Here is a 16,862-nt window from a genome sequence, read left to right as displayed (position 1 = left end):
AATGCTATAGGCCAGTAACTTGTAAAATAATCCATAAATTTGTGTTTGTCTGTTTTTTTGTTTTTGTTTTTGTTTTTAGATTCAGGTTATGCAGTTTGGGGCAAGAATACCACAGAAGTGATGCTGTGTTCTTAAGGCGTTATATGTATTTGGAGGAACATAATGTCAATCTGCCCCATTAATAGTGACATTAACTTTTATCACTTGAATAAGTGTATGTTTTCTATATATAACTGTGAATTCATACCAAGACTTCCAATTACAGTCCAGCACCACAGGGTTTATTCTAACCTCCTTCTTTCTGCATTTGTAACTTCCTAAATCTGTATATATTTCAAAGGTAGCGTTACTGAGATCTGCATTGTGAGTTTGGATAGGGAGTGTGAAAGAGGGGAGTCAAGGATGACCCGATTTTTGGCTGAAAAAAGCCACCACAGAAGAAATGCCATTTACTGGGACGGAGAAGACTATAGGAGGAGAGAATTAAGAGGAAGAGATCAGAATATCACACGTTGAGTCTGAGCTGTGTATTAAATATCCCAAGAGAGATGTTGAGTAGGAAGTTGGATATTTGAGTCTGCAGTTCAAAGAACAGGTCCAGGCTGAAATACAAATTAGTTAAAGACAGTCAGTTAAACTTTTTGGACAAAAGCGATTATATTTCCTTAATCAATAATGGAAGCAGCAAATATGTATTACAGAAAATTATAATACAGGCAAGCAAAAGTGAAAAAAATAGAGATCAGTACTATTAAAATTTAATTCCATATTCTTTCTGATCTCTTTCACAGATTTTTTTCCTAACATGAGATCATTCTGTAATACTGTGTTTTCCCCCCAGTTGATGATTTATTTCCATTTCCGTAAATTTTCATTTTATCTGATCCAGACCACATTCACATTTCTTCAGTTGATCCAAAAATGTCATTTACAACTGGCTAGTCCAAACCTATATCCATTTCAGAAACACAAATTAGTTACATCAGATTGCTCTGTACCTTGAGTCTCTTAATCTCTCCAGTAATAGTTTAGGGCAGGAATTTCCTGGTTAGGACCCCAAGCTTTCACTGCCAAGGGCCTGAGTTCAGTCCCTGGTGGGGGAACTAAGAGCCTGCAAGCCACGTGGCACGGCCAAAAAAAAAAGTTTGGGGTGATTTGTTTTGGGAAGTTGAGGTAGAGAGGGGTCAGAATCTGACATGAATTAAATTTAAAATTTTTGACTTTTTCCTATGGGTGAGTAGAAAACACTGATTATTTAGGATGGATTATCATAGAAAAGGAAAGTCTGTGAGAGAGAGAGAGAGAGGTGTGTTTCTGGGAACTGTGAGTAATTCATTAAAGGTGGAATTTTGAATTTGAAGGCAGAAGAGATGAGACTGGAAGAGAAGGTAAGATCCAGAATGTAAATGAAAACTAAGGTGTTTGGGCATTTTCTAGTAAGCAGTTGGAAATCATTGACAGATTTGATCTGAGAAATAGTTGGATACTGTTCACGTATTAGAAGATGAATTTAGCAACAATGTAGAGAATAAATTTGAGAAGACCAAGTCCAAGGCAGGATAACCAGTTAGGAGGCTATTTCAGTAGTAGTCTGGGTCAAAAGTGATGACCCAGCAAAGAGCAATGGTAGGAAGAGAAGGAGAAGAGGGGATAAATTTGAAAAATATTATTGGAGACAAAATTGGCTGGACTTGGAGATGTATCAAAAGGGAGTGAGGGTCAGGTAGGGAAGAAGAGGAGCCAAAAAAGACTGCTGAAATTCTAGCTAAATACAAGAGCAGTAACAGATGGAAGAGGAGGAAGATTATTAATAAAATATTGAAAAACCAAGTTCAAGGTATCTCTGAGACTTTGAAGTAGAGTGTGCATTGACTGGTAAAGGGAAATCCAAGCATGAAATCTATGGATATGGGAGTCATTGGTACTTAGGTGGTAGTAGTTAAGTGTGAATAATTATGCTGATAGCATTCCATTTTCTGTTTGCTAAGCACAGTCCTAAATGCTTTACATACATTGTTTTATTTAATTCTTGTAACAACCCATGAGTTTGTCATTTTGCAAAGAAAAAAAAAGTAATATATAGAAGTTAGGTAATGTATAAGATCCTAAAGCTAATAAGTGATAAAGCCAGGAATAGAACAGACTATCTGATTTTGAACCTGAAATCTTACAACTCTATGCTATGGGTGAATCGAGAAGAGGGCTCAGGAGAGAACCCTGGGGAGCATCAACATTTAAAGGAGGATGGAGACTTCACTGGTGGCGCGGTGGATAAGACTCCACACTCCCAGCGCAGGGGGCCTGGGTTTGATCCCTGGTCAGGGAACTAGATCCCACACGCGTGCTGCAACTGAGAGTTAGCATGCCACAACTAAGCCCGTGTGCCGCAACTAAGAAACCTGCATGCCACAACTAAGGAGCCTGCGACCTGCAAATAAATAAATATTTTTTAAAAAGAAATAAATAAAGGAGGATGATCACAAGCAGAGCTGCCTACCTATCATGTCCACCTGTGTATATATATGGAGGAAGAGCTAGAGACATCAGAGGAGAACTAAGAGAATGATTATAACAGAAACAAAAAGGGATTACTATAGCACATTATTCTGTGTGCCAAAGCCTGGTGGAAATGATAGTTCTTTGTAGAAATAGCATTTAAAAAAATCTCCTTTTGGGGCTTCCCTAGTGGTGCAGTGGTTAAGAATCCGCCTGCCAATGTAGGGGACACAGGTTCGAGCCCTGGTCCGGGAAGGTGCCGCGGAGCAACTAAGCCCGTGTGCCACTAACTACTGAGCCTGTGCTCTAGAGCCTGCAGGCCACAACTACTGAGCCCACGCTTCTAGAGCCCGTGCTCCCCAACAAGAGAAGCCACTGCAATGAGAAGCCTGCACACTACAACAAAGAGTAGCCCCCGCTCGCTGCAACTAGAGAAAGCCGGCACACAGCAACAAGACCCAACACAGCCAAAAATAAATAAATAAAATAAATATATTAATGAAAAATCTCCTTTGGGTTTAATAAGTTGGAGTTTATTGGTAATATTGGTAATTGCTGTTTGAGTGAAGTGATGGCAACATAAATGAGGTAGCATAATTTATATAAGGCTCCTCACATGGTAGGTTGCATTTTTTAAAATAAATTTATTTTATTATTTTATTCTATTTTATTTTTTGGCTGCGTTGGGTCTTCATTGCTGCACGTGGGCTTTTCTCTGGTTGTGGCAAGCGGGGGCCACTCCCCGCTGCAGTGCACGGGCCTCTCATCGCAGTGGCCTCTCTTGTTCCGGAGCACGGGCTCCAGGGTGCCAGCTTCAGTAGCCGTGGCTCACGGGCTTAGTTGCTCCACGGCATGCGGGACCCCCGTGGACCAGGGCCCGAACCCGCGTCCCCCGCATTGGCAGGTGGACCCCCAACCACTGTGCCACCAGGGAAGCCCGCATACTTTTTAAGTACAAAAAAAGGTAGCTCCTATAATTATGGAGTTACTAGAAATTAGCGACAGTGAGTATATAACACTCTTTCAGATCCCTGATCTGAAAGATCTTAACTGACTTAGGTAAATTGATCTGGATGGGTTTACGTATGGGTACCTTTAAAAAAATAATAAATTTATATATTTATTTAATTTTGGCTGCGTTGGGTCTTCGTTGCTGTGCGTGGGCTTTCTCTAGTTGCGGCGAGTGGGGGCTACTCTTCGTTGCGGTGCGCAGGTCTCTCATTGCGGTGGCTTCTCTTGTTGCGGAGCATGGGCTCTAGGCACGCAGGCTTCAGTAGTTGTGGCATGCAGGCTCAGTAGTTGTGGCACACAGGCTTAGTTGCTCCATGGCATGTGGGATCTTCCTGGGCCAGGGATCGAACCCATGTCCCCTGCATTGGCAGGCGGATTCTTAACCACTGCGCCACTAGGGAAGTCCCTGGGTACATTTTTTGAGAGAACATAATTCCCATCTAATGATTTCTGCTTCTCTGTGAAATAGCATATTAAGCTTATCTCCTGAGAGTGAGAAAGAATGTGGTAAGAGAGGGCGCTTGACAAGAGTGGTAAAAGTTTGAAATAGCTCTTACAGCAATTGAGAGAGGATGCTGATTAAAGACACATATGGGAGGAGGGCCCACTGAAGGAAGGGACTGAATTTACATTGTTTCATTACTTCTGGTGGTATGATTTTTCTTCAGCAGAACCCCGGGGCAGAAATAAAGGTGTGGTAAAGTCATTCGGTTAGATTGATCCAGATTTAGGATTTTGTTGAATACATGTGATAGAAAGCCTAAATTGTAAGGAGGACAAAAAGCAAATGACGGTTTTTTTTTTTTTTTTTTTTTTTTTTTATTTATGACTGTGTTGGGTCTTCGTTTCTGTGCGAGGGCTTTCTCTAGTTGCGGCAAGCAGGGGCCACTCTTCATTGCGGTGCGCGGGCTTCTCACTGTCGTGGCCTCTCCTGTTGCAGAGCACAGGCTCCAGACGTGCAGGCTCAGTAGCTGTGGCTCATGGGCCTAGTTGCTCTGCGGCATGTGGGATCCTCCCAGACCGGGGCCCGAACCTGTGTCCCCTGCATTGGCAGGCAGATCCTCAACCACTGAGCCACCAGGGAAGCCCAAATGACGGTTTTGATATAAGAATGGTTTCGGGCTTCCGTGGTGGCACAGCGGTTGAGAGTCCACCTGCCGATGCAGGGGACGCGGGTTCGTGCCCCGGTCCGGGAGGATCCCACATGCCGCTGAGCGGCTGGGCCCGTGAGCCATGGCCGCTGAGCCTGTGCATCCGGAGCCCATGCTCCGCAACGGGAGAGGCCACAACAGTGAGAGGCCCGCGTACCGCAAAAAAAAAAAAAAAAAAAGAATGGTTTCGATAATGGATCAGAAAGACTCTGGAATTGGTAGAGAAAGAATTGAGTACTAGAAGAGACTATATGTGAGTTAGAGAAAATAAAGAACTGAGATCTTGATGAAACTGAAGGACAAATATAATGGAATGGGTGGTTGTGGTCAGAAAGGGTGATTTTAAAATGTAGAAAGAAGTGGTTCTTGGAGGTCACTGCATTGGAGGTCGAGACTAGAAAACATGATGAATCATCCGTATGGACAGTAAAATTTTTCAGGATAATAATAAAACTTAGGGTGACTTTGCTCAAGGTTCCAGATAGTAAATTGATTGGGCCCTGTCCTGGACCTTAATAAAGGTTGATGTGACGGGCTTCCCTGGTGGCACAGTGGCTGGGAGTCCGCCTGCCAATGCAGGGGACACAGGTTCGTGCCCCGGTCCAGGAAGATCCCACATGCCACGGAGCAGCTGGGCCCGTGAGCCATGGCCGCTGAACCTGCGCGTGGGAGCCTCTGCTCCGCAACGGGAGAGGCCACAGCGGTGAGAGGCCTGCGTACTGCAAAAAAAAAAATAAAAATAAAGGTTGATGTGGGTGGGTTTATGGGCTCAAATTACTTATTTCCCAGGACATTCGCCTAGTGATGAAAGTGGCAGCAGAGCCTCTCTTCCAGTAGATGGGAGGACTTATGTGTATCTGGACTGGTTGATGAAAAGAGTCTGTCTGCAATAATAATGTAGAGGAGGTTAAGCAATTTGCTTGCCTAAGGTCACATTCTGATTGGATTCTAAAACCCATTCTCCTTCCACTAACCCTGGTGTTTTTGCAACAAACTGAACTACTTCAACTCAATTTTTTATCTTCCCAAATGTTTGGGAGAACAGTTTTGTTTTATTTGAGCTTCTCCAGAGTTAATGGGTTTTTTAGTGCCAAATACATACAAAGTGAAGTAGAAATTTACTAAAGGAATACCTAGAACAGAAACTTAACGTGAAGCAGTCAAGGTTTTTAGGCATTAGGTTCAGTAACTTGATCCATTAGCTTGTTTGTCTGTTTACTCATCATCCATCCTTGTAGTAGCAGTTACACAGTTTGAGAACACTGTATTTGGAATAAGTTGTACTAAGTATAAATTGACTCATTTGGTCTTATTTATTGTCTTTTGTCATCTCCAGCTGCCTATCCCCACCGTTTGAATCTCTTTTACCTTGCCAATGATGTCATACAGAACTGTAAAAGGAAAAACGCAATCATATTCCGTGAATCGTTTGCTGATGTACTTCCTGAAGCAGCTGCTCTAGTGAAGTAAGTAAATTCTTACTCCTCTTTGGGATCTAAGCTTAGAAAATTTAGAATTTTAGTTTCCCGTTAGTAAGAACTGTAATAGTTGCACATGCTTGAAGATCCAAGGATATTTTGTCCAAATTGTTGATTGTAACTTTCCTGGTAATACACTTTTCTTTTAAAGACTCTTTCTTCCCTTTTTGAAAACTTGTCTGTTATTTATGCTCTGCCTCTTCTCTCCTAACTTGACCAAGAGAGTGTATCTCCTGGTCATACTCTCTGGCTGTACTTCTTTCTAACTGCTTTTTCTGTTTTTGTGTTTTTTACACATTTCCATTTTTCTTTCAGAGTCTTTCTGAAATCTTGCCCCCTTCATGAAATCAGTGTAATTAGGGAGAAATGAAAATATTTATTCTTAATTCTATATTGATTTACTCCATTAACAAAGTTGTATCCAGCATTTCCCAAAGTGCTGGAACACTTATATTTGATCTTATTTTTGCCCTGTATTAATAGTGTTTTCCTTGTGTTTCATCCATATTTGTAAGCTGTTTGCTTGGTGTGAGAAACACACATCTACACACAATTGGAGGATAAACAATTATATGGAAAAATCAAAATAGCTAAATATTTCCTCAAAGTATGTGCTTATTGGGCTTCCCTGGTGGCCCAGTGGTTGAGAGCCCGCCTGCCGATGCAGGGGACACGGGTTCGTGCCCCGGTCCGGGAGGATCCCACGTGCCGCGGAGCTGCTGGGCCCGTGAGCCATGGCCGCTGAGCCTGCGCGTCTGGAGCCTGTGCTCCGTCCGCAACGGGAGAGGCCACAACAGTGAGAGGCCCGCGTACGGCAAAAAAGATAATAATAATATGTACTTATTAGCATAATATATGTTTGAATATATGACTATCGTATATTATTGATCCATTTGTTAGTATTAACTCAGTTAGAATGGAATGATCCTTGTTCCTTCCTTTGGATTGTAAACTTAAGATGTCTACTTTGGTATTACAAAAGATTAAAATGTGGTCTTATTTTTATATACTAAGTAATAAAGATTTATACACGTCAGAAGTAGATAAAATAATAACAGTAATATCACCTACATTTATTGAGCAGTCATAATTGACCAGATATTATTATTATTATACAAAGTACTTTGTGTACTTCAGGTTGTTTAAACCTGAGAACAACATTTAAAGTGGCTACTACTATTACCCCCATTTTAAGGAGGAGGAAACTGGCTTAGAGACATTAAGTAGCTTGCCTAAGCGCTCACAGCTACCGGGTTGGGGGGTGGGGCTGGTATTTGGCAGAATTCCTACCCAAGCCTGTCTAGACCCCGAAGCTTATGTTCTTTGCCACCTAACCACTAGTCTGTGCTGCTTCTTTACATATATAAATCCAATATAATTTTGAGCAAGAAAAGCAGTGTGCTACATGATCTCCACTACTTAGAGTTTCTGCTGTAAATATCATTATAGTCTTAAAAACTTAACCTAATGTATCCTATACTTAGATTTCATGACCTAGTTCATGGATTAATATAGGGTTGTCACCTTTTATTTTACCATGTAAAGATATTTTTAAAAACAACTACTTTGTATTACTATTTCACAGAAAAACATAGGAATGGCATAATCTCAGAATAAAGTACAGTCCTTTAAAATTTTAAGCTCTGAAAATGTTTTTAACTCAATGAAGGATATCTTCAGAAACCTATGATAAAATCAGACTTAATGGTGAAACAATAAAAGCATTTCAGGAGTGATGCCTTCTATCATCATTACTGTTCACCATTATGTTGAGATTCCATTCATTTCTAAATAAATAAATAATAGTGAGAAGACATTTAGAAGAGATAGAATTATCATTATTTGCAGATAATAGGATTACCTACATCAGGGGTGGGCAACCTTTTTCTATAAAAGACCAGATAGTATTTTAGGCTTTGCCAGCCATAGGATCTCTGTTGCCACTACTCAACTCTGCCATTCTAGCATAAAAGCAACCATAAGCAAATGCGTGTGGCTGTGTTCCTAAAACTTTATTTACAAAACAGGCAGCTGGCCAGATTTGGCTTGAGGTTTGAAGTTTGCTGACCCCTGGCCTACATAGAATCAACTAATAAGAGAGTTCAGTTAAATAGCCAGATTCAAGTTCCGCGTAGAAAAGCAGTAGATTTCCTATATATGCTAACAGTAACCAATTAAAAATGTAATTAGAGGGCTTCCCTGGTGGCGCAGTGGTTGAGAGTCCGCCTGCCGATGCAGGGGACACGGGTTCGTGCCCCGGTCCAGGAAGATCCCACGTGCCGCGGAGCGGCTGGGCCGGCGTCCAGAGCCTGTGCTCCGCAACGGGAGAGGCCACAACAGTGAGAGGCCCGCATACCGCAAAAAAAAAAAAAAATGTAATTAGAAAAAAAAGATTCCTTTTGCAACAAAAAATACTGCCTCCCCCCCACAAATAAAGGAAACCCCACCCAAAAATAAATATAATAATAAGTATGTAAGGCTTTTATAGAGAAAATTTTATAAGAAGACCTGGATAAATGAAGAGATAGATACATACTTGTTTTTTTTTTTTTTTTTTTTTTTTTTTTATGGTACATGGGCCTCTCACTGTTGTGGCCTCTCCCGTTGCGGAGCACAGGCTCCGGACGCGCAGGCTCAGCGGCCATGGCTCACGGGCCCAGCTGCTCCACGGTATGTGGGATCCTCCCGGTCCGGGGCACAAACCCATGTCCCCTGCATTGGCAGGTGGACTCTCAACCACTGCGCCAGCAGGGAAGCCCGATACATACTTTTGAAGGGAAAGATTTGGTATTGTTAAAAATATGATTCTCTCCCAATATATAATCTATAAATTCATTGTGTAATCCCAGTCAGAATCTCAGTAGGGTTTGATGTGGAAGGATATATGTTCAAGATAATTGTTTATAAGAACCTCAGAGTCAGAGTTCCCCTGTCAATTATCTGTATATATTTTAAAACAATAATAGAATCAGGAGTAGAAGACTATATCAGTGAAACAGAATATATTCTCACTTATAAAGAAATTAATTATAAAGTATATGATAAATGAGAGTGTATTAGGATATGAGCTTTAGTATTCCATAAACAACCCCATCTCATCCCCCTTTTAAATTTCTGTTCACGGTTATACTTTAGACTCATTTCTACCCTTTTGTGAATTCATTTCTCTTAATTTAAGGCTATCATTTAAATTCCTTTAATTGAGGAGGAGCAAATGTTTAGAAGTTCCAGGCAGTTAACCCAGGTGAGTGAAGTGGGTGGACTGTAAGGAAAAACCCATCTAAAAGGGGCAACAGCTACTCAACCCTAGCCTATGGCCATAAAGAAATATGAGTTCACTGTTGACCTATGCTTTCAGACCTTCCAAAGACTTTCTCATTTTTTAAGCTAGGTCAAAATCTAGATTCTTATATGAAGCCTCCCAATTTTTAAATGTGTGAAGCTAAATCACATTCTAAAAAATTTATTGCTAGCCAAACAACACATCTGATGACTAAATTTTGGAGTTACAAATAAATTTTAGTAAGTGGGTGAATTTGCAAATACAGAATCTGCAATTAATGAGAATCAACTGTGTCTAGCAATAAATCTTAACAAAAGATGTATAAGATCTCTATTGAAAAAATTATGAAACATAATTGAGAAACAGTATAGAAAACCTAAAGAAATAATTTGTGGATAGGGAAGACTCAATATTTAATGTCATTTCTTCCCAAATTGATTTATAAATCCAAAGCAGTCTTAATTAGGCTCTCAGTAGTGTTTTTCCCCCCTATTTTATTAATTGATTTTGAATTTTGTATGGAAGTGCAGAGAGCTCCTTCTTCCCCTTCCCCCACAAAGAGAAAGCCTAGAAACTCTTGAAGAACAATAAGGTGGGAAGACTGGCTCTACCAGATTTCAAGACTGATTATAAAGCTACGATAAATAAAGCAGTGTGATATTTGCCCAGAGATAGCCAAAGAAACTGGTAGAACATAATACAAAGTCTAGAAACAGACCAGTGTATATACTTGGTCTCTGTATGAAACTATTAGGTAGTAGAAAAAGAATAACTTTTTCATAAATATTGCTGGGACAAATTGGCTATATAGAAAAAATTAGATCCCACTCACATCATACACAAAAATCAATTGCATATTAAATACTTAAACATGAAAGAATTACAGATCTTTTGAAGACAATATAGGAGAATATTTCATGACCTTACCTCATAAGATTAATAAGTACAGCTACATTAAAATGAAGACCCTTCCATTTAATTGAAAAACACTATAAAGAGTGAGAAGACAAAGGGCTCCCCTGGTGATGCAGTGGTTAAGAATCCACCTGCCAATGTAGGGGACACGGGGTCAAGCCCTGGTTCGGGAAGATCCCACATGCCGTGGAGCAGTTAAGCCAATGTGCCACAACTACTGAAGCCCGGGCACCTAGAGCCCATGCTCCGCAACAAGAGAAGCCACTGCAATGAGAAGCCCACGCACTGCATCAAGGAGTAGCCCCCACTCGCCACAACTAGAGAAAGCCCGCACGCAGCAACGAAGACCCAATGCAGCCAAAAATAATTAAAAAAAAAAAAAAAGAGTGAAAAGACAAGCCACAGAGTGGGAGAAAATATTTTTATGCAGTCAACAAAAGGTTCATATCCAGAATATATAAAGAATTATAAAATAATGAGAAAGACAAAAAATTTGAAGATTTTAGTTTTACCTGGCACTTGTAGAAATCAAACCAGAAATTATTTAAATATTTATTAATAACTTTTAAAACAATAAACGTTAATAACCAACACTTAAAATTTTAGTGAGAAGAGTGGTGGTGTTTTGCATTCTTGCCAGATCTCTTTAATGTCTGGCTTAATATCAGATAGCTATATTTTCTTACCTACTTTTTGCATTCAGTCTGTTCTGATATCATGTCATATAGCCCTACAACTGCTGAGACATCTCATTACATATCATATAAGTTAAGTCCCAATCAGGAGAGAGAAATCACATATCAGTAATTTAAACGGAAAATTTTACATGAAGAATCGTTAAGTAGGTAAAAGGTAGCTAACTACTAGAAAGAATAAACTAACTCAAAGGTGTCATGGAATAGTATCTGCTGAAAGCAGCTACTACCTCTGAACCTGAGGGAAAAGTAAATAAGGACTCACACCAAGCTAAGATTCAGACCTGAGGAAAGAGTGGATTGCTGTAAGAACATGCTACCTGTCACTAGTGGTTAAGAAACAGGCTGGAGAGCACTCACCACTGAACTACAAAAGCTATGCTAAAATGCACCCAGAATGCCTCTAAGCTGATCCACTTGAAAATAGAACACCAAAAGAAGAATCCGTACTGCCTCTTCTAGCCTCTCAGTGTCACTCTAGGGCTCTCTGTTGTCAGAGTCCAACACTGAACCAAGGGGAAATAGAGTTTGCAGAGTCTGGCTCCGGTACCACAAGGGAAGGGCATGTTAGAGCTGAGAGGCAGTAAATTAATAACCAGCACACATACGTACCAGATAAGGCATAAATCTTAAAGTCCACCAGTACGAACATTAGCAAGATTGTGGCACAGTGGAAGCTCTTATATACTGTTGCTTTGAGGGTTGATTGGTAATAAAACAACCTCATTTTTAAAAGTTTATGTACAGATCTTGCGATTCCAACCATAGGCTTTTACCCCTGAGAAACTTTTGCATATGTGCAGCAAGATCAGTGGAAGGACATTTTCATAGCAACATTGTCTATGGTAATAAAAATTTGGGGAATTCCCTAGCGGTCCATTGGTTAGGACTCTTGTGCTTCCACTTTAGGGGGCCCAGGTTCGCTCCCTGGTTGGAGAACTAAGATCTCACAAGCCGCACAGCACAGCCAGAAAATAAATTAATAAAGTGAAAGTCCTAATAAAAAAAATTTGGAAACATATTTTTCTACAGTAAAGTGAATGAACTGTGGCATACTGGAATACCAGACAGCAAGGAAAATCAATGAATTTCAGTTATATGCAATGACATAGACAAATCTCACAAAATATTGATTGAAAGTACAAAGGAATATTTATGTATATATTGTATGAATCCATTTATATAAAGTTCAAATTTGGCAAAAAATGAACTCTTGTTTATACCTACCTATATGTTAAAACCAAGAAAAGTAAGGAAACAATTATTACAAAAGTCTACCATCCCAGGTAGATGGAAGGGATTGTGAACTTGAAGGGGTGCACTCAGGTCCTGTGGGGAGCTAGCGATATTTTATTTCTTGACCTGGGTTGTGATTACATGGCTGTTCACTTTTTAGTCATTTGTTTATAATATATATCATATGTAATTATATATTATATGCAACTTTTCCATAATGTAAGATTTATTTGGGGCTTCCCTGGTGGCGCAGTGGTTGAGAGTCCGCCTGCCGATGCAGGGGACACGGGTTCGTGCCCCGGTCTGGGAAGATCCCACATGCCGCGGAGCGGTTGGGCCTGTGAGCCATGGCCGTTGGGCCTGCGCGTCCGGAGCCTGTGCTCCGCAACGGGAGAGGCCACAACAGTGAGAGGCCCGCATACAGCAAAAAAAAAAAAAAAAAAAAAAAAAAAAAAAAAAAAAGATTTATTTGGACTAAACAGTTTTCAAATTACAGTATTAAGTAAATGAATTTAAGAAGTTGATTCCTTTTGAAAATCAAATTGGCAGCCTAGTAGAACAAATTGTATAATCAACCATAGAGCAGTACAGTATTCCCAGTTAGGTATGAACTCTGTAGAGTTTTGTTTGCTCTGTCCTTTCACCTTCCTTATACACTTAGTATCCTCAAGAAATTTTCCCTTCCTGACTTCTACTTCCTAGTCTGGATTAAACAGTTCTTCTTTGCTACCATTATACCTGTCTCTACTTCTGTCATAGCACCTAACACACTGCCTTGTAATTGATACACATGCTTTTTGTCACCAGTTTCTGTCTCCCAGACATTCTGCTCCCAGCACAATGCTTGTCACCTCATAGGTGGTTGGTTAGCTTGATGCATGGATGGAAATACCATGGAGAGCTATAAAGCTGTATTTCTTAAGTACAGGCCTAGGTATTCCTAGGTGGGTCCATGGATATAGTTTAAAGGGTCTGTGGATTGTCTAAGCATATTCAGTGTCATCCGTATGATTACCTTATTAACAGTTCTGTGACTCATTTTCAGTGGCTGTGTTATCATGTGTTTGTATTTTGACATAGATAATATTACTTTATCAAAGGCTAATGAGGAAAGGTTAAAGATGGCTTTAATATATAAATAATGGTTTGTATCAGTTGAAAGCACTAATAATTTCAACATACACTAAAAAAAAGTTCATAGTAGTTCAAATGGAGAAAAATGGTGAAATAATTGAATGATAATAGTATTATAGGCTTGATAAATTTAAAACAGTATTAAATTCAGTGTATATATTCAGTATCATGTTTGCATTGCACCTTGTACTTGGTTTCAACTAAATATTTATCACTTTAAATCAGTGTTAATATGAATGGTATTTACTGTATTTTTGTTTAATTTGCAAATTCTGATTTAGAGTTGTTGAAGAACTATAAAATGTTCTCAGGAGAATCATATAGGGTAAAAAGATAAATGGAGACTTTGCGATCATATTCATAGGAAATCCAAGAGAATTTACAGACTAATGAGGATTCAGCCAGGTTGCTGGATACAAATCAACATATAGGAATCAGTAGCATTTCAGTATATCAGAAATAACCAGTTAAAATACAATTTAAAAAAAGGGATATTATTAGCAGTAACAACAAAAGCTTATAGGTACCTAGAACAAAAGTGTGTTGAGATCTTTATGAAGAAAATTATAAACTGTTTCAAAAAGACAAAAATCAGCATGTAAATACAGTACACTTTAATCAAGTTTCCAGTAGGACATTTTAAGAAATTCGTTATACTGATTCTAAAATTCATATAGAGGAGTCAGTGTCTTAGGAGTAGTCAAGACTGTTGATAAAAAGCCAAGTAGGACTTAACCTATGAAATACCAAGAATTATTATTTGGCTATAGTAATTAAAAGAGTATGGTATTAATACAAGGATAGACAAATAGATTTAAGGAATAAAACAGAGAGCCCACAGATGGACTCATACATATATGGGACCTCTGTAAATGGTAGCAGTTGCATTACAGTTCATTGTGGGGAAGATGAACTCTTCAATGTGATTCTGGGACATGGACTTTCTGTGTGGAAAAAATAAAATTAAAAGTTAAATGTTTCCCAACACAGTACACAAAAATATATCTCAAATGAATTACCTTGATGTATAAAACAAAACGTTAAAATGTTAGAAGAAAATATGAATATTTTCATGACTATAAGGGTTAGTTTAGAAAGCTCTTAAGACACCAAGAACAGATAATAAAGAAAAGTATTTGTAAATTTAAGTACATCAAAATTAAACTTCTGCATTATAGAAGACACCATAAAATTAAAGACAAGTGACACACTAGGGAAAACATTTGTTATAGGCAAATAAAAAAGATAAGTTTTATAAATGGGGATTATTTTAGGAGATACAGAGTAGCAAGTTGTTTTTTTTGTTTTTTGTTTGTTTGTTTTTGCTGTATGCGGGCCTCTCACTGTTGTGGCGTCTCCCGTTGCGGAGCACAGGCTCGGGACACGCAGGCTCAGCGGCCATGGCTCACGGGCCCAGCCGCTCCGCGGCATGTGGGATCCTCCCAGACCAGGGCACAAACCCATGTCCCCTGCATCGGCAGGTGGACTCTCAACCACCGTGCCACCAGGGAAGCCCCAGAGTAGCAAGTTTTTAGAGATAAAAATCTCTCTCCATCTAATTTCTGAGCTACAAGGTTTTTTGGATTAAGTATCGACTGCCTCCTCCTTGAGTTGACCCAGTATTTGGTCTTCCATTCAGTCAGTTGGCAAATATTTATTAAGAACCTGCAAGATATATAGCACATTATTCTGATGATATCCCAGAAATAAGTTACTGATAAAGAAAAGATACGAGGCACAAGATTATGCTGTTTGGTTCTGGTTTTGTTTTGTTTTGTTTTTTTGCCACTCTGCGCAGCTTGTGGGATGTCAGTTCCCCAACCAAGGACTAAACCTGGGCCCTCGGCAGTGAGAGCGCGGAGTCCTAACCACTGGACCGCCAAGAAATTCCCTAGTTCTCTTTATCTGTGATATCTGGGCACCTCTTGTATTCCTTATCAACTTTATGCCTTGAAATAATTTGCAAATACCTTGCTGTTTTAAAAGTGGTCCAGGGGCGAGGATTGCTAGCATAAGAAGCATCTATTCAACATCCTAGCAATTCTGCAAGTCAGTCAATTTTTTTGTTACTTATATGTCAAACAACAAAGTTTATATTTAATTATTTTATGTTGTGTGTGGTAATAATTGTATGTTCTGTAGAAATTAAGGTTGTGATCAGTAATGGCTGAAAGAGAGGTCTAGAATTACAAGGTAAGTAAAACTGCTATTTTGGATTTTGTTTTGGTTTTTTATTTTAGTTGAATTTGTAAATTCAAGAGATGGTTGGATTGTGGAAGTTTGAGAGTTCTGTGTTCATATAAAGAACGAATCTAGCCAAGAATTTTAGAGCTAACAGAAATTGTTTAGTAAAAATCATTTTACAAATGAAGAAACCTAGTTCCCAAAAGACTTCTCACTGAAACCAGAACTAAAACCTCTAGTTTCCCCATCTAGTGCTATTTTTTACTATATTATACCCTGGTCTTATTTTTATGATTTCTTAGCAGTTGCTGTTTTTCCAGCATATTTTACTTGAGACTTCGGTGAATAGCTGTTGGGACTTCATAATGAATAGTTGGGTTTGAAAATGACAAAATCCAGTTGTCATTCATTCATTTACTATTTAGTGAACACTTTGTAGGTGCTGAAGAAGCAACAGTAAATAAGTTATAACTCCTGCCAGGAGGAAGCTCTGTAAACAGACATTTACAGATAATTATGACTTGGCTTCTGGCTGAATGGCCAGCCATCTATTCCAAAGGGTCCTTTTTTATAAAACAATTACATTCTTGACAAAATATAAGCCGAACCAACAACAGTGGACATATTAGAATGGCAGAGCTGACATTAATTAGTATGCCTATCTCAGAGTACCTACCACATGATCTGGGCTCTGGAAAGGGGATAAAGTAGTCTTGAGTCATAAGTCCCCCTGGCTTCCAGTATAGATTTGCTCTCAAGGAGCACATTTCCTACTTAGATCACCAGGAATCTCATAGATCAAAAAAATATCAAAGGTCGCCAAATACATTGGGAAACAAAGCACCACAAAGGAGAATCAGCAGATTTAGATCCCCTCACAGTGAGTTTCAGATATTAGAATTATCAGACAGGGTATATAAGACAATTATAAGAGATGTTAAAGGTTAAATGGAATAAAATGAACAATGGGTAAGATATTTGGGCAAAAGAACCAGTAGGAATTCTAGAAGGGAAAAAGAGATTAAACTAGAAAATAGTTCTGAAGAAATTAGAATGCAGCAGTAGAGAGAAGGAAGTGGAAAAACGAAGAATAGAATGAAAGGCCTAATTAACATCAAATGAGAATCCTGGAGGAGAGAACTTCTGAGTTCTTTCAAAGAGATAAATGGCTGAGAACACTTTGAAAGTGATGAAACAAAACAAAACATGAATCTTCAAACATAGGAAGCACAACATATACTAAGCAGGATAAATAAAAAATTTACACCTAGTTATTCAT

The 16,862-nt window shown here is 39.1% G+C and overlaps 1 protein-coding gene across 5 annotated transcripts in view; it reads left to right on the top strand.

The window, feature by feature from the left end:
* RPRD2 (regulation of nuclear pre-mRNA domain containing 2) overlaps positions 1-16,862 on the top strand; it is a 94,236-nt gene that overhangs the window by 35,869 nt on the left and 41,505 nt on the right. For all 5 annotated transcript variants that reach the window (XM_081256988.1, XM_081256985.1, XM_081256984.1 and 2 more), the window contains exon 2: positions 5,995-6,124. In XM_081256988.1, the coding sequence (XP_081113114.1) occupies positions 5,995-6,124 (130 nt within the window). The remainder of the gene's footprint in view (positions 1-5,994; positions 6,125-16,862) is intronic.

Source organism: Mesoplodon bidens, assembly GCF_964165515.1.
Source record: "Mesoplodon bidens genome assembly, chromosome: 2".
Lineage (NCBI taxonomy): Eukaryota > Metazoa > Chordata > Mammalia > Artiodactyla > Ziphiidae > Mesoplodon > Mesoplodon bidens.
The sequence above is the reverse complement of the archived record's forward strand: the minus strand, read 5'-3'. Positions and strand labels throughout refer to the sequence as shown.